Genomic DNA, 26327 nt, shown 5'->3' with positions numbered 1-26327 from the left:
TCGGATTTGCCTGCCGGGCCTTGGTTGCTGTCACTTTTTGCGAAAGCAAGCACTGACAAGCCCGAGTCAACACGTTCAATTATCTCTTGCCACACAAGAACCTTCCGAAAGACGATATTGATCACACGATCTGCCAACATCGCCAATGGCTTGTATCAATTTACCAATCTCCCCGGCAAGTCATCCAACTGAAAGACAATTCGGCACGGTGTTTGAACTAAAGGGCATCTCAGCAAATATATCGTCAGCCAATGATGACGTCTTTAGTGCACAAAACTACTTCTTTTTTTCTTCCTCAAATCACTTTTTCGAAAGACGATCTAAACGTTAAAAGCAGCTTCAAACATCCTTTATCAAATCAGGGAGTTGCATCATATGATATACACGGTGAAGACATGGAACAAACATCGAACTGTACAGTTATTTTATGAGAACTTTTACGTTGTTTCCAGTTCACTCCTGCCGCCTTGTCGCAATCGTCATGTACATTGTGGCGATCGACGCAGACTGATATTTGAAGATGGCGACGACGACTGGTCCATCTCGTCCCCTAGCAAACCCTCTGTAAGAGATTGCATGGCTGAAAGTGATGTTTAGGTTAAGGCATATACGCCGAGCGAGACAAAGAGGCTACCATCTCAAGTGCCTTACCTTTTTCCACGAATAGCTTACCAAGTATATCTTAAATTACCGAAAGGTCATATCAATTTACCAATCGGACCGCGGCGACAAGTAAAAGACAGCTCGGCATATGGTGCTTTGTGATACGGGCGGCGAGATATAGCCTAAGCACCTCGATCAACATTGATCTGTAGTCGGAATGCGGTATGAAGACAGCAGTAACCACCTCGAATCCCTTGCTTTCCCCCCAACGAATAGCCCCGCACCAATGATATTATTGGTCGCCTGATCCGGCATCATCGCCAATAGCCCATATCAATTACCCATCACAGCGATGTGTTATATCCAATTGAAAGACAACTCAGCAAGGTGTTTGAGATATGGGCGGCCCAGCGGCCAGAATATTTCTGGAATTGGCACCTGAACCAACAAAGTGTTTGGGCAAAGACATTATACGCCGGATTAGAGACAGCAATAACCACCACAAGTCCCACTAAGAAAAGCCTGCCAATATCATCGAACGCATGATCCACAAACATCGCCAATAGCCCCCCTATTAATTTACCAATCTCGCTGGCGAGTTATCCAACTCAAAGGCAGCAGTACCGCGGATAGAGAGATAATAGGCAAGTCTTGCCGCACTTTATACGAAAAGCTACCAACGACGAAGTACGAAGTATATGTACTTTATTGACTGTTTTGAAAATTTCCTCAATTCCTCGTAGATCTATTACTTACGAGTGTCGCGTATTATGAATAAGTGACGTAATGAAATTTCAGACTTGTTCGCGGTGAAATATTTCGCAGCAGCAAAAAGTTGATTGAAAATCTGTTTAGACCATGCAACGTTATTTCAATTTTCATTTTCTGGCCAATTATAAATTGTTCTGTGTCCTGGGAGCCACCGTAGAATTGTGCCGCCGCTCTGCTTAGAAAAAACAACAAATATCATATACATGACAAGAAGGAACATTGCTGGGATTACAGCTACAAGCCATGGTGTTATTGACATTTCTTCCGACACAATCGGAGTCTTCCTTTTGAACGAGAGAGTACGTAGTTTCGCTCGGCTATCATCATCTTTCTCATGACAGACAATTGGCTTCGGTAGGAGATCTGGCGCTTTGGTGACATTGACTTTCATGTATCCCCAGCTCAAACAATAACAAGTTACGCAACTCGACACACTGTGGGGGAGGCGATGATGGAAAAACCACTGGGATCTATACAAATAAACCAAGCTGGAGAATGAGGGAGCACGTCAAAAGTATTTTGAAGCAAAGAAAGATGAACAATAGGGCCGTTTATACGGGACCAAATTGATCTAAATCGATCCGGATCTGTCTAAAAAGGTCTGCCGTGTACGCGTTCACGAATGTGATCTTGACTGGTTCGATGTTCTACGTCATTCATGACGTCGCGAGCGATGTGATCTGGTCATGTCTGGTTTGGTTTGGTTTGGTCCGTGTAAACGTCACTATTGTTCGTTTCTCCCTGCGCACTATCCCTCACGCGAAGGATGAACATGACTCTCTTCTGGCATCAACAGTTGGAGTATCTATTTGGCTTATCAAACTCAAAATATGTGATTAAATGGAGTATACACGAGCAGGTAGTCAGGTAGCCGTTTACATATAGTCAGTTAGTCAGTTAGTCAGTTAGTTGTATACTGGCAGAAAGTACTTTTTTACACTACGAAATGTACTACTATTTTTTTATGTCGTTGGGAGAATTTTCCAGTGATGCAATTGAATACACATTGAAAGGATTGCACATCGGTGAATGCTGTTTTCTGTAACGATCATATTTTAGTAGACCCCATAATAAGATACGAATAAATGGTCCAATTTTCGTTCTCCTTCTTCATACTTACAGTCTTTGTTTTGATTTGCCTAAGATGATTTTGATATGCTCCCTTAGTTACTCGCTATAGTTTGAAGACCGAGACCAGCGTCCGATCTCAGGTTGTCCAATATTGATTTTCTGTAATCCCATATCTCAGCAACAAGCTTCTACTTATGACGCAATGAGGAGGCGGCGTTTGTTGTAACGGGAATAGCCAGGAGATAAACACCCGCAAAACAATTCTAAAGCTGACATGCATGCATAAAACCTCCATCGGCCATGTTAGATAACAAAAACACGGTAGGGGGAGGCAAAATATTATTTAAGTATAGTCAGGTGAACACCAAACGACTGATAAAACCTTGACTAGGGGAGTTTTGCCTGATTTTCTCTAGGCTATGCGCCCTAGCTGTCTATCCCGCTTCCGCGTATTTTAGGTGAACTCGGCTTGAGATGAAGATCAAAGTTGTTACAAGACCGGAATTTGAACCCATGACCCCCGGATTGCGAGCCGGTTATCTTGACCAGTATCCGTCGCGCTCAACTATCTTATACATGTACAATCATAGAATCGTTTGGCCTACCATTTTCTTCTCCAAGGAACGGAATATTTTTTACGGGGGAATTATACGACCTCGACCATTCTGAGGCTGTTCGGGTTGCATTATTGATCAAATATCCACCCGCAGAGTTACTTTACCTATATCAATTTACAAGAACTGACGGACAAATTATCCAACAGACTAAGCATAAGGTAGGTAACCGTCCATTGGGAGAACAGTGACGGCGAATAGAATACGTAAATAACCGATTCCACAAGACGGTGATTTTTCGCAGCGGTCATTTGTATACGGCAGAGCTACATGTACGATCGGCCCTGGCGGTTCTTTGGTTAATCCAAACTACCCGTAGGTCTCTACGGTTGGCGTCTTCTGATCCTTGTTCCACCTCCCTCTAACTAGTGCATTTTTTCCCGTTTCTACTTCCTCAAATTATAAAAACTTATGGCGACGATTAAGCACGTTTTATCATGTTCAGTCTCATTCCGCTCATTCCGTCAATTCCATTAGGCCTGCACTGGATGGCCACACACTAAAAAACCTCCATCTTCATCACGCCATTCCATCACAGATAATGAATTCTTCCTCGCCATCCTTCGCTGGAGTGAGGTGCGTGTTTTATTGGCTATATTGATTGTTCCGTGGTCCACCCTCATTGTTCGAAATCTCATATCAATTACCGATCTTACAGTAGATTTAACTCGGAGACTGAGGTCAACCTTGTTGACGATATCATGGATGAAAACCAGATTATTCACTGAAAGTGATGGGAGTTCTACTCAAATTGACTACTCAAATCTTGATTGGGTGGATTGCACTTAAAGAATATATCCGTGTCGCTTTCCTGAACAAGTAAGTTAGAGCTTTGGGGGGAAACAGGTTCATGGATGAAGCCATGCAGATTCATTAGAAACAATCTACATGCTTCCTTTTTCGTCTGGAATACGGGCGAAGTGAACAATGAACCCGCGGTTTCAAAATAGTGGGCATGTCCGAGCTACTCGTTTCGTCCCGCCGTCGTTTGATTTGGTCGTGTACCAATCTACAAGTTGCTAAGACAAGATGATCCCGACGACTACCGGGAATTATAAAAATGCCTTCATCTTATAATCGAATAGCGGAATTAGCCATGTAGATATACGTGTACATGTAAGTCTTCCAAGCTGAGCGTAAAATCATGAAGATTATCTTTTATTATTAATATCTGAAAGAAAATCGGAACTAAAGTTTACTAATAAATGCAAAACCAACTAACCATGCCGCGACAAAATGAAGCTGTAACTTCTTTAACCAAGGACATAGTAACTAACTTACCATGAAACAACTAAACGAAGGCGGAATTTCGTTTTATCAAGATGTAACTATCTCAGTATACGTGACGACAAGATAAAGATTACTCTTTTATCCGCGCAAAAAGAGGGGACGCCTCAACTACGAAATACATAACGTACTTCTCGAGTCGGAGAACCGTGATAATTTGATGAGAAGCATCAACCCGAGCAAAAAACATCATCCTCGTGTGATTATGGACTGTTGAATGAATGGTCAGGTTAATTACATGTATGTTGTGTCACTGAGGGCGGAATGGATTGGGTGAGTTTGTAAAGTCGAAGCAAACCAGTTATACAGGGTGGCCCAATATCAAACGGACGGCCATACTTATTATTATTAAAAACATTTTTATAGCACTTAACGTTGTTAAAACTTCTAAGCGCTTTACAATTTATAATAAAACAATAAAACATTAATACTTGCTAAAATAAATGTTATTACTAAAGAAAACGTGCAAGTGGGATTTAAAAAAAAAACAAAAACAAAAAAAAACACCTAGGGACCCTGGAGCTATTAAAACTAATGGACCAAATCTACTCCATTTGTGTAAATAACCAGTGGCAGATCCGGGGGGGGGGTGCAGGGGGTGCGCACCCCTCCCCCTTCCCACACAGAGCGCCCTTTGCCATTGGCTTAAAATGGCAAAAAGTATTTCCAAGATGGCTGCCTGGAGGCGAGAAAGCAAAGAATACGGTTGGGCAATATCATCCCCGCGGTAGCGTAACGAAACGACGGACGACGACCACGACGGACGCCACGTACTTGCATCGTAAAAGTTCCCCACACGAGACAAGACCACTAATGAATATTCATAGCCGGTTGGAGGGTCGAGGCCTAACAATTAGACGAGTGCATGTTTTTAACTCTCAAGTACATATTTGGAGAGGTATTGAAAAAATATTTGTTGTGGCAAGTCTACAGATATAAAGAAATTATTTGATGAAAAAATTAATTTCGAATTTTGCTAATTGGGTAATAGGGGGCGTGTTTTGAGTTTTTTCTGCCAGTTGGCTGAAAAGAGTGGAAATAAAGTCTGTCTAATTTGTCGATTATCAAAAAATTTCCGTGGTCAATCATTTACTTGCCCGACTGTCCGGAATAACATAATCTAAATTTCAGATTCACAACACCACGCATTCTTTGATGCGTCGCGGTCAAACATTGAGAATTTAACTGCTAAAAGGCTTAAAAAATCAATTGTGGTCTTGTCTCACACAGGTGAGCTATAAAGGGGTAACGCAATTTCACGGTTTGATCTCATTCTATCATTAGAATGTGAGACTCAACGCAAAAGAAAGCATCTCATTATAAAAACTGAACACGTTCTATACAGTATATGTAATCCAGTTCACCCGGCAACGCAAGGATGATTCCAATATCTTTGCCCCAATAACATCGCCAACTGATGGAGCAGATATAAAAGGAGAACAGGACTTCAAAGCGGCAAATCGATCCGAAATATCACATACGCGGCTCGCTGCGGTGAAAAGATGCTTCGCTGGATTTGCACTTGAGTTACGTCGGAGCCTGGTTTTCGTAGATGCCATGATGATAGATTGGTCGTGCAGCCGAACTGCGAAGACTGGATATTTATGGCGATGATTCGATAATACGATCTGGTCATGCAGGTGATGGAGCTGACAGCCAAATAATGTCCTGTCATCTCCAACCCAAGGATGCTCATCGCTCGATTTGCCCTTGAGTTAGACAGCAGCTGGTTTTCGCAGCCGTAAAGATGAATCGGTTCGCCCCTAATGTCCAAGGCTAGATCTATCATGTGTATGATATTGACGGATCGAAGTTAACTCATTCATATCACATGTATCATGTCCCCCCCCCCCTCCCCCGGAATCAGAGTGTTTTTTCTAAAAGGTTTCGTATTTGACATCATCTCTGGTCTTCAAAAAGACTCACGACCAGCCAGCATCTTCTCATGAAATAAACCGCTTGGCTATCAGTCGAAACGACCGGCTTGCCACGCTTACTATACGAGAGGTGTGAGATTTCGTCAGCATCCGCGGTCTGCGTCTTGGCAAATTACCTCATGTTCACGAAGCATGTTGACCATCTGATGTTATCATAAAACTTGACATATTGATGCGAACGGAAGCTGGTCTTGAGCACGACAGAGACTCACCGCAAAACGGCAATCGGGTGAAACGTGAGAGTGCGTGCCGCACCTGAAACTATACTCCGACACGCATTGATGCGCAGGGAAGCAGGTATTGAGCACGATAGAGACGCGCCGTACGAGACAGTAATCGATTGACGAGTCGTTAATTGCGGTGACGTGACACCATGAGAGCAGTGAGAAGTGTCCAGTTACCTGTCGGGACAATTCTTAAGGTCAGACGACCGTAAGGTACGGATCATTGCGATGCAAGAATTCTTATATATCTACGCTCGAAGGCCTTATTACGCGTGCCCAGTTGGCCTAAGGATCAACCAATGAAGCAGAAGGGTTCGCCGGTGATCTAATTGATTACCGTTGTGACAGGAAAAATGTTCGACCATAGCAGGATGGTTGTAATCTCTGCATGATGCAGCGACGTAGATTCCTATAACAATACATGTATAGATTTTCACCGTCATCTGCCGTGACATGCCGCCATAACCGTGGAAAGCGCCCACTTCTGTACTTGTTGGAGCATTTATTGATGTCACGTACCATTCGAAAATTCGACTCGAACATCAGTGCAAATGCGCCATTGATGACGTCATTGGCGCCAAAAACTACTTCTGTTGAGGTCGATTTTAACAATTGTTTTCAAAAAGGCCATTCAAACGTTAAAACCAGCTACCTGTTCTTTATCAAATCACTGGGCTATATCAATACGATATATGGAACGGAAAACCCCGCAAAATATCGAGTTGTACGTTTATGTTTTGAGAACTATTTTAGCCAACTCACTTTCCACCAGCGTGACCTCAACGTCATCTGGTGGCGTCTCAGACTGATTTTTTCATAATAATGGCGACGATGAGTGGGGATAGAGGGACAACTTCCCCAAGCCTCATCCCCAGTGGGCTAGATTGGTCACGTACGGCCTTGTTAAGAATCTCCTTCACCATGTTGGGGCTCGTAAAGGAGATAGACTTATAACACTTGTGGCTTCACCCAAGATAATTGATAGTCTGGTTAGGTCTTAGAGGTGGTGATTGCCACAAAATAAGTGGTCGGAGATCCTTGATATATAGGTTTCGATGAAACTGGAGGTCAGCTAGTTCAAGGTTTATGACGAATTTCGGCTTTTTGAGCGCGTGAACTCAGAGACCTTGATCCGAAAGCCTGGTTCAAGGATAAGCTGATATACATCAAAGTAACAAATGGCAGAGATATCCCTCCTCATCGTATTTCGAATAAGAAAGGCATTATGAAATTGATTTCGCAAGGCTGTGAAAAGTCTCCATTTGTCAATGCTTGTCGGGACATTTCGTGAGGTCATGTAAGGCCTTGGCGGAATAATCCCTTGGTGCTGACAATAAAACTCCCCGCAAACGAGCGAGTTTTATGGCTGAGACCTGTAATTTTGATTGCATGCGAGAACAACCTCTCGTCTGCGGTGGTCATCCAGGGGTTAGGCAACAAGAATCGAAGATCGCTGCGACCTGCAATCGATAGCAAACCCAGCCATTACCGGTTTTACCCGCAGACGTGCGATATTTTTATAAATAATAGCACGAGCAGCTATATTTGTCGCAGCGATAAAAATCGCTCGTTTGCGACGCGGTAAGATACGCCAGGAAAGTACGCGTGGCTTCATCCAAGATAATTAGATGATGGTCAGGTTCGTAGAAGTTATTGCCACGGATTGCTAAGTAAGTGGTCAGCGAGATTCTTGATTCAAGGGTTTCGCTGATAATGAGGTTCCGTCGGGTTCTGTGATAATACCTCACAGAACGAATTCGCCACAAGATTCGTGACTGACTTCTCTGATGAATGCCTCTTATTTCGTCAAGAAAAAACGATGATGGGGACTTCTTTGGGAAGTCGCAGTGAATCGTCAAGTCACTGGCCACAATTACATAAAAAGTCGTGACAGAATTATTGGTCAAAATGACACCATGTGTTCTTGTTAACATGACTAAAGCTGACAACAAGTTTGTTTTTTTACTGTGGGCAAGAGTGCTTGCGGTCAGAGACTGGCTATTGAAATCATGCAACAGTCAATGTGAACAGTGTACCCTCCCACCCATCACTCGGGATAGACGTCGAATTGGGGTCGAGTTCTGCGTGAATCTGGTTTTCCCATAGCCGTCGGATCATTGCCGATAAGCAAAAAATATCAAGTACAGTGTCAAAAACCTCGTATGTCCGTGCCGAAAATAGAAAACCAAACTCTCAATAAAACAGTTAAGGAATCCAGCCCCGTCTGTTGTCATACATTGATTTTCGCTGAACACTGGCGAAGATCGGAGATGAAAAAGATCAGAGAGAGGGCAGTTAATTGTCTGTACTGTCAATGTTATTGATTCTCTTGCGAGACATATGAGATGATTTACCGTAACTGCGGGCCATGGCTTAGGCGGAGGTGTGAATGACGATGCGTCGGATGAGGAAGGGAAGGCGCATTTTCACAAGGCAAGGGTCTCGCAATTCGTTTTGAGTTGGAAGTACACGTAGTCCGGTCAATCTGGCCCAAAGTCTGGGGTAACCTTGGACTGATTGGAATTGAAATGAAGCCATTTTTAGATAATAAAGGCAAGGTCTTCCACTTGACGTTTCAAAAATCTCTTAAGTCTTTCTGTTGGAATATATTGTATTGTATCGTACATGTACGTATTAACGCAGTTAGAAATCTTCAAATTCAATTCAATTACAAATTTTATTTTTTTACGAGCGGCGAAGGCCTTTAAAGCGAGGCCACACGTGTATCCCATTACACTTGAGTCGTGTTGACCCCAAGGTCAAAATGCAAAGGGATATCCAATAATCCAATGACAACATCAGCCATCTCGAAATAATTTAGTATCCGGCTCATGGCCACACGTGTTCGCTGTAATGTACATGTAGTTCACAGCTGAGTCGTGTTGACTCGGGTATCCAAAGGTTAAACGACCTTATGCCAAGACACATCGAGGGAATGTGCGATACTGAAATGGCATATCGGGCACCTCGAATTGATTTATTCTGCTCAGTTTATCATAAGGGAAGGTCACAGATGTTTCCTCTTGGCTGCTTTATCAATATACAGGGCTCTAAAAACTCCAGCAGAGAGCGTGCTTAATCAGCTGTGCAGCCCAAACAGATTTTCGACAGAACCATTGATCGAAGAAATATCTAATATTAAAGTGACAATGTTGGGGAACTCAAATTGATTCAGTGTCCTGCTCCATTTATCATAATGGAAGGCCACATTTCTTCCTGTTGGTTGCTTCATCAATATATGGGGCTCTAGAAACTCTGGCAGTGAATGTGTTATGTCAGCTGTGCAGCCCAAATAGTCTCTCGGCAGAAGCATTGATCGAAGAAATATCCAATGATAAAGTGACATAGCTGGGGAACTCAAACTGATTTATTAGTATGCTGTTGGAGGCAACTTGTTACAAGGGAAGGCCACATTCTTTTACTGTTAGTTGCTTTATCAATAACAGCGGCTGGAAAGGACTTTAATATCTTATGAGAGAGCGAGTGGGTGGATTACCCGAAATCCTTATACCAATCTCAAGGCCATTCGTGTGACATGTTCTTTTCACTCACATTGATTTATGAAGCACTGGCAGTATCTTGTGCACAGTTTATGACAGGATCAGTTCATTCCATTGAAAAGATACGTCTCCGAGTTGCAAATATATAGATGAAGCGTATAGCAAACAAAAAAGAAGCTAATACACCTAGCAATCATGCTGTTTAAACCCCGGGAAAATAGCCATGCGGCATTTCTCAAAGTCACTCGTTCATCTAAAGGATTCCGCCACTTACCCGAAGGACGCATAGCCACACAATCATATAACAATGTCCAACAAAAATACGGAACTGGAGATCTGGAAAATCCAACTGATAAAGACAGTGTCTGGTCAGATCAGGCATTCACACATTTAATTAGTTACTAGCTCTGGAGGATTTCTGGTCCTCTTCATCCCGCTCTCCACCTACGTCACATATCAACATCAGCAACAGACATTGTCATTGAAAAATGTCCAAAGACAAGATTGGAGAATGGGACGATGGACAGGATTGGAGAATGGGACGATGGACAGGATTGGAGAATGGGACTATGGACAGGGTTGGAGAATGGGGCGATGGACAGGATTGGAGAATGGGACGATGGACAGGATTGGAGAATGGGACGATGGACAAGGTTGGAGAATGGGATGATCCACTTGATACACAATATCCTGTCAAGAGGATTTATCACTGACAATAGACGCCACAACAGATTCATGGTAACTGATTTACTTAGCTCGGCATAGGGGATTCATATTTCATATATTGTACCCCAAGGCCACATCGCCACTTCACGAGCAGACATTGAGTGAATGCCCAATAATCCTACAACGCTGTTGGAGGTTACTTTAAATCCAGTTGATATAGGGTACAGTCAAAGCATTTATCAAGCTGGGGAAGGCGATATTATTCTGTAGCACTCGCCGAAGGCGATTCCCTATTCTTTTTATACAGATGTGCACCCAAGGTCAGCCAGCCTCTTCACCAACTGACATTGAAGGAATGTCCAAGAATCCTATCAAAATGTTCGACATTTAAAAATCCAAATGATATTGAGTGTGGTCAAAGGCATTAATCAAAAGGGATAGCACCACATATTGACTTTGCCAATCGCAGTAGGGGATTCCTCTATTAATCGTCTATACTCGTGACTTTTATACACACGTTTTTATCTAGGTCACATAAACATTTCAAAAACAGTGACATTAAAGGAATATCCTATGATAATGAAAATGGATATCAAATCGAAAATCCAATTGATAAATGGTGTTGTTTGAGACATTTTAGGAAATTCCAGATGGATTCCTTATGGACCCTGATCTATTTTGCCACTCGATCATCCCAGATAATTCCTCATCACTTTGGTAGAGTCACACATAAGGGCCGTTTAGACGACGCGAAAAAATCCGGATGCGTCCCGAATCCGGATTAATTTTTCGTCGTGTAAACGCAAAAAGATCCGGATCAATAGGGCCGTTTAGACGACAGGCGAAAAGACCGCATTCGGATCGAATCTGGATGAATCCGGATTAAAACCACCCAAGGCGATGGTACCTTTTTAGTCCGGATGCAACCACATTGATCCGGATCTTTTTGCGTTTACACGACGAAAAATTAATCCGGATTCGGGACGCATCCGGATTTTTTCGCGTCGTCTAAACGGCCCTAATGTGGTTGCATCCGGACTAAAAAGGTACCATCGCCTTGGGTGGTTTTAATCCGGATTCATCCAGATTCGATCCGAATGCGGTCTTTTCGCCTGTCGTCTAAACGGCCCTATTGCCAACCTCGGCAACAGATATTGAACTTGAAGGAAATATTCTGTAATCGAAAAATGTCCAATAATCCAATGACAACAATGTTGGAGGTTTTCAAATATCCAATTGATAAATTGTCCCATCGGAGGTAACTTATCAAAAAGGAACTGCAAGCCATATTTATTGGATTGCCACCGGAGTCTTCTTTATTGAGAAAGGAGCTCTCAGTTTCAATATTGGATGACAATCACAATAGAAGACATCACCCCGAAAGTTTTAAGACAATTCCTTAGTTGCCTTCCTTGGACACGTCAAAGATCGTGCAAATGCTTTTAACAGCTTGTAGCAGTTCCAGATCATGTTATAAATGTCTGAATTTTATTCACCAATGCAATTACAGACCTAACATGCCTAGAAAAGGCTGAAACTAGCCCCGAGTGTAACCGAAGGACAAATTTAGATATGGCCACATCAAAAAACCTTTTTCAATGAAATGTCAAATGCTTTAGAGCCATAGTTCTATTCAAATGCTGCTGCTGTGGGTTACCTTTGAAGTATTTTTCAGCATGTAACAACTCCAGAAACACAAAGTACAATGTAACTTAATTTTACCCGGGGCCTAATCCAGCGACATATCAAGGCACTTTACCAAGAAGCCATGGTGACGACAACGCTGTATATTTTGACCAAACACCAAATTGATTTGTTTCGCCAGTCTTTTGAACTCTAGTTTCGCGTTGCATTCTGTCGAGGCGATTCATCAATAACACTGGAGTTTGATATCCTGCCGGTAACCATGACGCGCAAACCCAGGAATCAATATGTAGCACTGCTGCTATTAACTCTAGAATGATATTTCAGGAAATTAAGTTTCATCCAATTTCTCAAGAGTCTCATCAACAGAGATACATCAATCTGCATCTATGTTTAATTGATCTAGCAAACATTTCCTGTACACGGGTTCCGTTTCAAATCCTCCTTGCGAACGACTTCCGAAGATGATTTAACAAGCCAAGCTAACGACTACAAAAACTTGTGGAGGAACCCAATGCACCAAACTAAACCCGCTTGGAGCAACTGCTGCATTCTTAATGATTCTGTTGAGTAAGCCAATGCAAAAGCTCGGCGACCAACTGAGCTATAAGGACAGGCTTTTAGCCCTCAACATAGCGCCACTAACTGTAGATTTTAAATCTCTCTGTGCCTGTTATTTTTTTTAAAGTCCAATATTGATTGATTTTTATCATTATATGTATTAATTTTTAGGGGACCCCTATTATGGGTCTATGATCCCTCTGGGTGTCCCTATTGAGTGCAATCATTGTGTTCCTTCGTTTGTTTGTATTTTTATTGTTTATGTTCTGTACTCTTGTATATTGGCGCTCAATAAACTTATATTAGATTAAAATTAAATAGCCATTTCACCACTGGGGCATTGACTTAATGTCCAATTTAATAAGATGAAAGAAAGAATGCTGGATAGTTTTCTTAATCGAATTAAAGAAGTGGCATGAGCATTATAATAAGGGGCGGACTGTTGGCTACATAAATAACTAACACAATCAACTCTAATGAAATATCGATACCCTTTTTAATCGGTAAAAATAGCAGCATGCTTTGTACTGAAATAGCATTCCGCGAAGATGACGTCACTGCAGCTGCTGCCCTCTATTTCCCAATCGCTGAATTACAGGCAATGTCGGACAAACATGCGGTTTCGTAATGGATTCAGGCTTTCTAACTAGAGCAGTTAGATTCAATCTGGCACATGTCCGAGTGTTGGAAATACTACATAATTGTTCTGAATATTTCTCTCTCTGACTCTATGGTATCATTCATGCTAAAAACAATGCAGGGTCAAAGATAATTGACTTTGAAATAAGCTCAAATGTGTAGAAATAAATGTCGATGTCCGACTGTCACGTGACTAAAACGTCATCAATATCTTATTCAAATGACTTTGTGAGCTATAAATAGTAACGTCGCGGAATGCTATTGTTTTACAAGTGATCAGGCCAGAGATCTGAAAATCGCTTTTAAGGTATTTGGGGTACAGCTCTGTCCTAAAATTGCATAAACTACAAAATAGAAAAATGATGTAATCTATAATCGCCGATGAAGTTCCTCATCTTTCCGGAGCTAAGGTGTTTTTTCTCCGCTTTTTAATTTTGTCACATTCTGTAGTCTTGGAGTAAGGCAGAGTTTATCATGGCAATTTTAAAAGATATAGCTTTAAATCCGCCAAATCCTGTACAAAGTCGTAAAGTTGCTAGAAACTCGTAACTTTTATGATTAAAAGCCAAATGCGTTTTATCTCGATTTTAATTTACTCAAAAAAGAACACTCCATTACATGGATTAAATATATCAGTTCTCAATCAAAAATTGCCTCGTTGATGTGATTTATAGGGTAGCGGATATTAGAGTTCAAATTATGCTATTATTTCAATCATACTCTAAAAATACTCATGCTGGGAAGCTGTCCCAGTGGTGTCATAAATCTGGCGGACACACTGGATAGCGAAGTCGTTCATCCGCTACCGGAAAATCGTTAATCCAATGATATGTGTACATGGAGATTCGTTTATCACAGAAGCTAGGTGTACATTCCAAATTTTCGTCGGCAGAATCCTGACCCAACCGCAAAACGAGGCAGGGACAAGGCCTTGATTTTGTTTAGAGGTTGGGTCACTAACGTTAGCGTTATCGTTTGAAAAGGTGTGAGGAAACTCTCTGTTCTCCTGATGAGAGGTTCCAGAGATTTGGAGCTGATTTATAGAAAGACCAGTCCCAAAATGCCTAACTGCACCTGGTGCTCGGCACTACTAATGCAGGGGTGCTCTCAGATCTCGGGGAGTAGGACGACCCTCGACGAAGTTCCACCATTTCACTCAGGAGGCAATCATCAAGCCCCAAGTACGGTAATCATTAGCACTTGTCTTGAAAATGTGCAGGCCTTGTAACAAAAGAGAAAAAAATTCGCTGACGAGATTTGTAATATCTGAAAATATGTATATCTCCAGAAATAGATATTGCTAAATTTCTCCAGAACTGAAATGCAATTTGTTAAGTGGATTTCGAAGTTGCCGTTCATGTCATATTGGGAAACATGACCACGTCTCATCAACAAAATTGAAACAAATATTCCTCTCGAGTATCTTTTTTGAGATGATGGAGAGTAATCTAGTTTGAAATGTACTTTACGAGTCGCGCATATCCCCAGTAGAGTAGGAACAGTATTCAAAATAAAGATCTACTTGTTTTTGTAATCCCACATAAAATGCGAAGTTTAGTCATAATAATCTTTCCTGCAGTGTAATTTCAAACTTCCTCTATTTACGTTTTGCGTAAAAAGTATCCTTTATTTTTTAAGTTTTAGTTTTAGGCAATCTTCATTTATCCAATGTATCCTTTTTTTAAAATATCTCTGAGTATTCCTGATGCAATTCGTCAAGTGGATTTTCAAGTCGCGTACGCCGTACAGGTCGTATTGGGAAATAAGACAGCCTCACAAGTCATGAAATCAACTCCAATAATAGACAGCGAACTGTTCTTTATAGAGATGTACTTTTGTTTAGAGTGCCGGAGTGACGGAGTGCAAGATCTAGAAGGTACATGTACTTCTCGGCCATGAACACATCAGACGTAGGTGGTTTTGGTGGTGCATGTGTCCTCTCTCGCAAAAAAAGAAAATTTTGCTTGAATCCAAGAAATCTCCTTGTTTTACTAATATTGACCTCATACCTTTTTCATGCATTTCTAACAAGACAAACCTGGCCGCCCTCCTAATATTCTATCTTAAAATATCATCACCCCGGGCTGAATTTTTGAGTTTTCGTTTTTATCTGTAATCAATATTTTGCAAGTAATCTTGAGTTATCCCAAATTAATCATCCGACCGAGAGTATTGGAGGCAAACGACGAAGGGGACGATGCCGCACCCGTTCGGTGGATTTTGTAGCCCGCGATGCTGAGACTATACCACGGATATCCCCGGCGTTTTTTGGAGCAGTCTTGCGGTGTCTTAAACTTGGTCAGTATGTACGAATAAGCAAAAGGGAGACTTGAGGTTCAATACGAGGTAATATAGATGTGTAATTTCCCGGGAATATCAACTTGGTTACAACAATATCCATGGGAGGGTCAACAGTTAATAGTGGCGTTAGGTGACACGCGCTGTGGTTCCTCCCGCTGTGTGACTTCTGTTTTTTACACCCTTCCATTAAACATCACGTAAACCGGCAAACCATTAGTTTGTACTGTCGAGCAGAGGTCATGACATATGAGTCTCTTCATAATATCAATAATTCATTGTGAATTGTTGATGATACCAGCAGTGTATGACCGGTCATACACTGCTGATGATACCTTATGTCATTGCCAGAGCAAGTTATTTATAACGTAGTTAAAAGACGCTGAAGTATGGTTCCAAATTCTTAGTCTTTGCTAAAAGTTACTCTGCTGCTAAGTGAGAATTGACGTGTGTCATTTTCGATGGAGAAGATCTACCCATGCGATCATCAAACAAACATCAGTGATTTCCTTTCAGCTGTTTGTTTTGCTCCAACTTAAACGTACTAATGTTTGCTTTCTAGTACAACAAAAGGATCACCCCATCGCTTGAATAATTCATCAACATTAGAAAATGACAGGTGACAAACGACAAGGTCAATATGTAGGAGTCTTGCTTGGGAAAATCGTGCAGGCGTTATACAAAGCGTCAAAATTAATAGTATACCAAGACACTTTCAAGACACTGTTAATATTCTATTTAATCATAGAAGCATACATGTACGTGTAAATAAACTCTGCCAACGCCTGTCTTTCGCAGATATTTCAGGTGACTACCCATGTTTGCGCCGAATAAAAAGTTTCGAAGCATCGACAGTCAGTAATACATGAAAGAAATTACGGTTACCCAGCGGATAAGTTTGTCAATTTTTGTTTAAAGAATGTACATGTATTCTGAAGAAGTGCACTTGAAAGGGTGCGTAAAGGTTGGCGATGTGGATATTAAGGTGTTTCTGAATTTTAGGCAGGTTTAGAAACCCTCATGAAGAGCTATATGTACGAACAACGACGTACGATCTATATGTATGAAATCAACGACGGGTTTTGAAGCGTAGGGGCCTACCTACGAATGATTTCGCTTGCTACTTAGTTAACGTTACGATTGTTGCGTAAAAGTGTCCCATAGAACTTGACTTGACTCGTTCGCAAGGTTTTGAAAACTTCCTACTGTAAACCCCACTTTATTTTTTCACGATTTGCAAAAATTTCTTTAAAAAATAACATTTCGGGAAAAAGCAACCCCGAGAAGACTAGTTTGTTGTCAATATTATGCAAACTGTGGAATGGAGATAGATATAAGATCGGTCAGGGACTTCGGAAGGAAGATACTGTGATGTTGAAGACTCACATGAAACATGAAATGTCTCAGTTTGCAAAGTCCTTTTCGAATCGATTTGGATAGGTGCACAAACTAGGCCCTATTAGATCTGTTCAAATTTAGTACCCGGTATGATGCTTTGAAAATACTATGATAAGCTCTTTCTCAGTTACAGACAAAAAATCTACTCTCACTTTCTCTGAACAACGAAAACGGAGTTACTGCCTGACTGTGTGCATTTGAACTGCCATCGGAACTAATCAACAAGCATTGTCTTTCTGTTCATCAGCAAGATAGACCCATTTTTTATTTATCGTGATATTAGTGGGTAACGGCTGCATAAGCTAGTTACAGACCACCACTCGTTATCGCCAAGTTCTAATAAACCCAATTGTATGGCCAATGCAATTAATCTTATGAAAGGGGCAGGTTATCAAAGCAACGCTGTTAGCAGATCAATGTAGAACAGATCAGTTTACCAATAACGAGTGTTTTCGTGGTTGTCTGAAGGGGAAAAGAGGTTCATTTCAGTGCAACCTTTTGAACAGTCTACAATGTACCTCGCCGAAGTCGCGTCCAGCTTCGGATTGGACTAATTTCGAAATACATTACGCGAAAGCAGAATTTCTTCTTTATAATCCGATCTGGTATTATTGTTTACGCATATATTCTGCCCAATTTCAGAGCTTTAATAGATGCTTGGTTCAAATATCATAACAAATAGTAAACGCGATGACCACTTGAGATGAAAGGGGGAAATCAAAGCGCCACACTCGCTGTTAGCATATCAAGTTTCCCCATAATGAGCGTCTTCGTGCTTGTTAGAACACACCAAAAAGGTTTCAAGCATGTCAAAAGAAACATGTCATATATAATGAAGTTGTGTGGGCCAAGCATTTCACTTTTAAGTTTCCAAGAACTTTCCGAAAAAAGATTTCATGGATTGTATAGGAAAATCAGTTGTAAAATGTGAACCCGTAAAAATACTCGTAAATGCCGGAGTTTCAAGACTTAACTGAACGACATGCAAAGAGAGGAATTGACACTTACGTCACGCTGTCCAGTTAAAAGCTTATATCCTGTTCAGGTTAGAAGGATATTCCCAACTCGAATAAACATGATAAATGCACATCGACACTCCGTAGGAATTTCCACATGTCGCGTGCGTCACGACACAAGCAGCCTAATAAGAAAGCAATTTTTGAAGGACGTCTGGCGGGAAGGAAAGAAACTAGTGTCGTCTTGTATCTTGGATATCACCAAGGAGGTTGACACGACATCTTCTAACAACCTCACCAAATATTTCATCACATCAGGGATTACCAAAGATGCATTTGACAGACTGTCGTGTTGACATCGGGATAAATTTTTGTCGGCCAGTCGAACGCCTTCAAATCTGCATCATCGGGACAGTCTTGCGAACTGACCAATCATATGGGATTATTTTATATGGCTTTCATTTAGGTCAAACTAGGACAGTCGAGCATGTGCGGAAACAATATTCAATCTGTCGTCTGCATGGCATCTTCTTGGAAATTGTTGGCACCACAATGTTGGCAGTGCCATCTCCAAACAACCTCAACAACTCGCACAATCAATGATTTTACAGAAGCTTGAGTTGTTCAGAATTTCTGTCGTTAGCGCCAACCAAAAGGCTATTGACAACGATATCTTCAAACTCGTATCAATTCTGAGCTTTTCTTAAGGAGAAATTGATAGCACTTCCTATCTTGTGGGTCAATCAGAGTCCATCGTCTTCATTTAAGGAATTGATACCGAACTGGAGGTATTGGTTGTCTCACCAAGGTTAAGCCTCGGTTTCGGCCAAAAATCGAGGGAGGGTTTCGGCCAAAATCGAGTTTCGGCCAAAACCTGCGAGGCGTTTTGGCCAATGGTTTGGGGCAGAAATTGAGCTCCACCCAATCCCTCTCGATTTTTGTACTACAGGGACCCTACAGTGATGTGTTAATTTCAATTCTATTACACCTGAAATCTAACGAGTCGTTCACACAAAACATACTGAAAACTCACTTCGTTTTTAGCTCACCTCTTAGCAGAGGTGAGCTTATCCCATACCGTGGCGTCCGTCGTCCGTCGTCGTCGTCGTCGTCGTCGTCGTCGTCGTCGTCGTCGTCGTCGTCGTCGTCGTCGGCGTCGTCGTCGTCGTCGTCGTCGTCCGTCGTCCGTTAGCAGGGCACGTTTCGTAACTGTTAGAGCTATTGAGTTGAAACTTGGTACACATGTACCCTTATGTAATGACACCTGGGAGACCAAGTTTCGGTCCGATTCGTTTCATGGTTTGGCCACCAGGGGGCCAAACGTTAAAAGTGAAAATATGCAATATCTCCCTCAATAGTAGTCGGGAAATTTTGAAAAAAATATGGTAGGTACTTCTAGCAAAGGTGCATCATATATCCTCCGGGTTTTTGATTTGACCTCCTTTTCAAGGTCACAGAGGTCAAATGGTGTAAATTGGCCGTTAGGATGTAACGATGGCACGTTTCTAAACTGCAATGACTATTGATACCAAATTTGGTACACATTTACCCCTTAGTCAGCTGATCTCAGGGACCGAAGTTTGGTCCAATATGATTCACCACTTGACCACCAGGGGGCAAAATCCAAAAACCTTAAAAATGTGATTATTCCTTAACTTCTTGCCCGATTGCCACCAATTTGATATCATGGGTACATCTAACCACCATACAGTATATGTCACACAGGTTTTTAATTTGACCTTCTTGTCAAGGTCACAGAGGTCAAATGGCGTAAATTCGCCGTCAGGCCGTAACAATGGCACGTTTCTTAACTGCAATGACTATTGATCACAAATTAAGTACACATGTACCCCTTGGTCAGGTGATCTCAGGTACCGAAGTTTGGTGCGATCTGATTTGCCGTTTGGCCTCCAGGGAGGGGGCCAAATCCTAAATTCTTCAAAATGCCATTATTCCTAGTAATGACTTGCCCGATTGGCACCAATTTTATATCATAGGTACATCTAATTCTAACAACCATTCAATGTGTCACCCGGGTCTTCTTTGATTTGACCTACTTTTCAAGGTCACAGAGGTCGAATGTACTGTAAATTGGCCATTTTGGGGAAATTGTAATTGCTTGGACCTACATCAAACCTAACACTACATGACACAAGACCATGCTCTTTATCCATCTTTCCTCCACATGAGGTGAGCACAATGGCCCTGGCCATTTCATTGTCTTTGTTCTGTCGAATCCGTCGCAGCATGTTTATCTCGACCGCACGGTCTATATCTCGATGAATGAGTCCAGGGACCATCAGCTCACCTCGGGTAAAGTATAATGCATGTCATTTGCAGTGGATATGGTGGGAGCAGTTTCTGGCTAGTTTCACCAGTTTTGATTCCATTGAATAATATTATACTTCTCGTCTCAATGGCACAAAAGAAAATTACCGGTACCATCTAAGTATAGCATTTTGGTTATAAAGTTGACTGAATTTCAGGGTTATTGAAGAGTTTACATGTCACATGGAAATTGGTTGACATCTGTTCAACCGTTTAGGAGTAATAGGACTCCGTTGGATTTCCAAGATGGCGGCCTGGCGGCCTTTTTTATCATGGGATTTGAATGAAAATTAGGGATATTCATAAGAGTACATCGATACATAATCACATTAAGTTTGGTTGCAATCCGATCATTAGTTTCCGAGTAATAGGACTTTGTTTAATTTTCAAGATGGCCGCCTGGCGGCCATATTTGAAGTCCGAGCGGGACAAATTTTTGGGGTAGAATAGAGGGTCCCTAGATATATGTCCTCGCAAGTTTAGAACCTTCTAGCTCAAATAGAAACGAAATGTGCCACCTATCGGTGATTTAGTGAACTTTGACCTCTGTGACGGTACGTCATGGCATATTGCCCAAAGCTACCATCACACCAAGTTTTAGCCATCAAGCCCTAGCGGTGACGAAACGTGCTCCGCTAACGGACGACGACGGACGACGGACGCCACGGTAGCGTATAAGCTCCCCAGAGGTGAGCTAAAAATCAAGACCGCTGGCGCGAAAACGAAGTAAATGACATAACATTGCATTGAGGAGTTTTACAGAAAAACAGCTAACTTTATTGTTTAAATCATAGATGTTAGAATAAAACAAAACTCGACTAAGTTTTAATTACTGTGGCAAATTTTCTGAGCCGTCCACGACAACATGGAGAAAAGACACAAACAACACTGAACTGTTTGAATACTTTCATATCAGATATATGTCCAGACTGTGAGTGTGTCTCGTCATTTCTACAATAAACGGCTCAGAGAAGTTCCTGCAGTTGTGTGCGTACTTTACTCAGTTTCCAAGAGAGGGAAGTACATGACACTGGAAGAAGAAGAATCAATGTAGCACATACAATGCTCCTCCTTCGCGCCGTTTAAGATACAGGTGAAGTCTGAGGAACCATCGGGGAGACACCGACCATCTGAAGTCTCACAGGCTGAAATAACAACACCATGGGTTACATAAGTAGACGATTTTTAAACGCTGTCACAGGCCGCATACTGGCCGTGTATGATGCAGGGGGGTCTGAGGAACAATCCGAGACACACTGGCCATCTGAAGTCTCACAGGCTGAAATGACAACGCCGAGAGTTAAAACAAGAGAGAGAATAAAACTGTCGAAGACTATACATCATGGTCTTGTTCGTTACAGGAGAAGTATAAGGAGCCATCGGGACGACAACAGCCATCTGATGTTTGGCACGCTGAAACGATAAGCAAATGATAGTAATTAGAGTAATTAAGGGAGTCTAAGGCAGGAGCCAATTTTATCGGATCAAGTTACACGAAGTCGCCAATAGGTGTCCTCTCCCCATCTGACAACAGCACGAAACTATTCTCGCTTGTACGAGGAAAACATTTAATGGCGAATCAAACACGACCCAGTCCTCTGACTGTGCATATCAGTCACCAGCACATGGTCAATTGGGTCCCTAATACTCTTGCCTGTAGTCAGTCCCCTTTAATACTGTCACAGACCACCTCCCAGCCTGTAGTCTAGCAGCCCCATCCCGTCCCCGGCCTTGAACGCGTTGAATGGCGTGGACATATGGGCATATACATACCCAACTCGACCTGCAGTCCCTCCGCCTTGCTGCACCTGTGTGTTGAACACTTGAAGGTGACTTCATCACCATCGTAGTAGGTTTTGCCAAAGTTATCATGACATGTGTCTGAAAAATTAATTATGTGAGCAACAATAGTGAGTTTTCGCACATTCCTCAAAACGGCAATGTGCACGACTCTCCAATAGCATTCCGCAAAGATGACGTCACTGCAGCTGCTGCCCTCTATTTCCCTATCGCTGAATTACAGTCAATTATCTTTGACCCTGCATTGTTTTTAGCATGAATGATACCATAGAGTCGGAGAGAGAAATATTCAGAACAATTATGTAGTATTTCCAACTATCGGACATGTGCCAGATTGAATCTAACTGCCCTAGTTAGAAAGCCTGAATCCATTACGAAACCGCATGTTTGTCCGACATTGCCTGTAATTCAGTGATGGGGAAATAGAGGGCAGCAGCTGCAGTGACGTCATCTTCGCGGAATGCTATTGTAGCCCCGGTTTATTTGTAGCCCCTGCATTGTTTGATGCATGGGGATATCAATCAATATCATAAGCAGGGGCTACAATTACCCCATTCTACCTTAATTTTAATTCGTCCCAAATTGGTCCTTTGTCAAACTCACAGCCAGAACGCAGGAATAAATTCACTTTAAACTACATAATGATATTTCTAACTTACAAGTACATCCTTTGTCCTCCAAATACTCGTAGCCCATCTCACAGATACATCGATGGGTGCCATTAATTGCACGACATTTTGACCCCTGAAGGCACGGATTGGAGGCACAAAGGTCAATTTCTGAAAATAAATAGTGAATTCAATCGGAGGAATACAACCAAATAAGAGAATCAATTCAAGAATGGCAGTTCAGGGACTTCGCTAGCTTTTTGGCCTTGTGGGAGGCAAAAGGCTCTCGGGGCGGAGGAAGGCAAAGTTAATGACACTTTATGAAAAGTTTCGGCAAAAATCATGGTCATAAACATATTTTTGGTGACTACTTGTGAGGCACTTGAAAACCCCGCCCCGCCTTCGCGAACTACATCCCTGCAGTTGCATGTTACCTGGTTGCCGGACTTGGATGACCTCACAACTCTTCTTGATGTGGACGAAATTCCCCTTCGCGAGATCGCCTGCTTTGACCTCTCCAACTTGTTCGTACTCCAGACAAAATGCGGGTCTCTTCGGTGGCAAAACAAAGATGTTCTCCTTCAGTTCGACCTTGGGTTTAACGAAGGTCGCAGCATGGCATTTATCATCTCTTTCGCAATCTTCCCCACACTCATAGGCTGTCTGGACATCAACCTCTTTGTAGACTTCGGTAACCTAAAACATCAGCAGCCTTGCTTTACGCAGAAGGTATACCAACGCTTTCGAAATAGATTCGAAATAGAATATTTGCGAAGTCTAGTTTAAGACTGACCTGCAACGGTTACTTGGTTGCTTGCTAACTGGTTTCAGAGCAAACTATTGTTCTTTTAATCCGGTCCCGTCCTGTCCAATCAATTTTTCAAGTCAAGCTGGGCTAGACGCTTCGTCAAGAGGACCCGATGCTTCGCCGGCTTCACCCGCGAAGTCCATGAACATGACAAAGATTCTCGTCCTACCTGTCTGGCATCTTCTGTGGCGGTTATGCTGCAGATCTCAATGGTTGCCTCGCACGCCTTGGCGTAGTAATCGTAAAATTGGTCGCTTCGGTCGTGCAACACGTAGCCTAGTTCGTAATGGATCCAGCAGAGGGTGTACGGCTTTTCGTAGGAGGCTGCTACACATCCGGGGTCTACCTGTTCAAGGGGAAACCTAACATTAGTGGGATTAGTATATAAATGTAAGTTTTTTAAATTAGTTTCAAAACAAATCGACCTGCATAGTGATGAAAGTGAAATCAATCAGGCATTTCATAGCAGCCTATTCTCAACTCAGTCACCGTATAATCAGTAATGTAAGAGGCTGTTTCGGACTTCTTAACGGTTTTTCTAACTTTTTCCTGATATATCCGACAAAAGTCCGACATTGTCAGACTTTTCCCTGATGTTTTAAAAACCTGTGAAAAATACCAAGGCTTACCAAAATAGGGCAATAAAGATCAAATGAGGTGTGAACCAAACAGTCAGAGTGACCCTAAATGTGAATACTAATAGCTAACTCACGAAGTTCAGTATGTTGACAGCGCAGAGCATGTTTGTAGAGACGGGCAGATCGAGATGAAACAAGAGTCAAAATACTAGATACCTTACACAGTAGCTTGCAATCATCACTCCTGTCTAACCTGTATCTGCTGAATATTGTATTAGGCCTCTGACGACCAGTGAGGGTGAGCATGCGGCATCCTAAAATGACGTTTAGCACGATTTTAATGATGAAAACCATGGAACAAGACACATTTCAAAACTTACAGACGCGATCTTCTGTACATACATAACATTAGCAGGGTGACACTGAAAGCGAGTTGACGCATGTTTAAAGGGGTACACCGTTCGTGTCCGCTGTATTCAACGGTGGCTCAGGAAAATAGAAATACACAATGCCGTAGTTCAGTCTAATTTCGCTGAAACATTGATATTAATTGGATATTTGTTTACACAACGACAAGATTGTTGACACTTAAGCAGTACACAGAGTACAAACCAGTGCTCATCAACACGATTAGAAATTTTCAACTTTTTTGAACTATCGGAGTCGGTCTTCATAATAGCAGGCAGACTCTACATGTACAGAGTATCGTAAAGACATTAAGAGTGCGATTACGTGTGTGTACATGTACCCTAAAGACAGATGGCGCGAGCAAATTTACCTTCGTTTTTAACTTTCTCCGGACACTTCTTCACAAGAAAATCATATTCGTGATTCTTAACCTCTGTATTTCCCTTAAGCGGTGTTATCATATAATGCAGGGCGCATTTGAATCTTGCTTTCTCAAAAGTTGCAGCCAGACAACGGTTGTCCTCCTTACATATTTCGGCGCAGTCTTCTACTGAGCTTGGCTGGTAGACGGCACTGGCTGGGGAGTCGTGGGATACATCCTTTATACGGACAATCTCGCAGTCTGGAAATTTAGTGGGAAAGCAAGGAAGATGTATTTTGTTGCGGTGCGAGGAGTGTTATGGGGGTAGGGGCACTCTGTCAACACGGAAAATAACAAGGATGACGTCAAAGATTCTTTCGACACTTGAACAAGTCTTGGGGGTCCACATAATGAGATTATCATACTTCTTCTGTATAGTATAAATTGACAGGGCCGTTTTATTGCACGGTTCGGCTCGAGCCAAAGAGCCAAGAAGACACACGTTCCGCAAAAGTGGTGCAAACAAGTTCGTCTCACGACCACCATCATCTCAATCAAATGCAGATTATAAATATACGAGTACATACACTTCATATTAACAGCAATGGCAAAGAGTTACCCAAGGTTAACTATCACAACCAGAAAACAACTGACAACTACCACGACGTGCCCTCTAAAATTCACAAACCTTCATCAACAACGGCTCCATGTATACCATTCAGGAGGAGACACATAACAAATGCCAGTGATACAATCATCTCGGCGTGTGCCATCTTGTAAATGCACAGACGGGCATGTTGAAACACAGAGAGTTCCCAGTTGGTGTGGATACTGGTTATCAAGGCTGATAACTCACATTTTTCCGAAATTATCACTGTTTGTCTAAATTCTTCTTGTATAAACGACTAGCCAACCTCTATGTCAGGTTCATGGCTCGTACAGTGTGCATTGTTGATATTTGTACCTTGGTATTAGAATAAAAAGGCAGCACTGCAGTACGCCAATGTAATGAAACTTTGTATAATGCTTTTATCAGTGTACACGCACCATTACTAAAATCAGCACGTTTTACGAGTGGAAAATCTCCAATCAACCTGGAGAACATGACGTCTACGGAACAACCGGGGGAGGGGCATGACAACGTCACTTCGTCCAGTAATAGCATTCCGCGAAGTTACTATTTATAGCTCAAAAGGTCATTTGCATAAGATATTGATGACGTTTTAGTCACGTGACAGTCGGACATCGACACTTATTTCTACGCATT

The 26327-nt window shown here is 42.0% G+C and overlaps 2 protein-coding genes across 2 annotated transcripts in view; both read right to left on the bottom strand.

Annotated features, from left to right (window-relative positions):
• The window catches only part of LOC135494379 (uncharacterized), a 104654-nt gene extending 86331 nt beyond the window's left edge, over positions 1–18323 (bottom strand). Inside the window, exon 1 of the mRNA XM_064782298.1 lies at positions 18222–18323. The gene's annotated coding sequence lies outside the window, so the exon portion shown is untranslated. The remainder of the gene's footprint in view (positions 1–18221) is intronic.
• Positions 18324–21475: 3152 nt separating this feature from the next.
• Positions 21476–25844, bottom strand: LOC135494822 (uncharacterized). The gene is made up of 8 exons (XM_064783108.1): positions 25749–25844; positions 25070–25321; positions 24508–24605; positions 23883–24059; positions 23340–23601; positions 22957–23076; positions 22271–22378; positions 21476–21642 (listed from the first exon to the last, which is right to left on the bottom strand). The coding sequence occupies exons 1-8, from the start codon at positions 25831–25833 to the stop codon at positions 21494–21496; spliced, it is 1251 nt and encodes a 416-aa protein (XP_064639178.1). The 5' UTR covers positions 25834–25844; the 3' UTR covers positions 21476–21493.
• Positions 25845–26327: the final 483 nt, after the last annotated feature.

The sequence above is a fragment of the Lineus longissimus genome, chromosome 10 (assembly GCF_910592395.1).
Source record: "Lineus longissimus chromosome 10, tnLinLong1.2, whole genome shotgun sequence".
Lineage (NCBI taxonomy): Eukaryota > Metazoa > Nemertea > Pilidiophora > Heteronemertea > Lineidae > Lineus > Lineus longissimus.
This window is presented reverse-complemented; position numbering and strand designations above follow the sequence as displayed.

Excerpts from the sequence above, each read along its gene's own strand:
- LOC135494822 (XM_064783108.1), bottom strand. The coding sequence starts at position 25,833 with ATGGCACACGCCGAGATGATTGTATCACTGGCATTTGTTATGTGTCTC. Across the intron at positions 23,077-23,339 it reads CATCCAAGTCCGGCAACCAG|AAATTGACCTTTGTGCCTCC; the intron begins GTAACATGCAAC and ends ATTTATTTTCAG. Across the intron at positions 21,643-22,270 it reads GGGACTGCAGGTCGAGTTGG|CCTGTGAGACTTCAGATGGT; the intron begins GTATGTATATGC and ends TTGTTATTTCAG.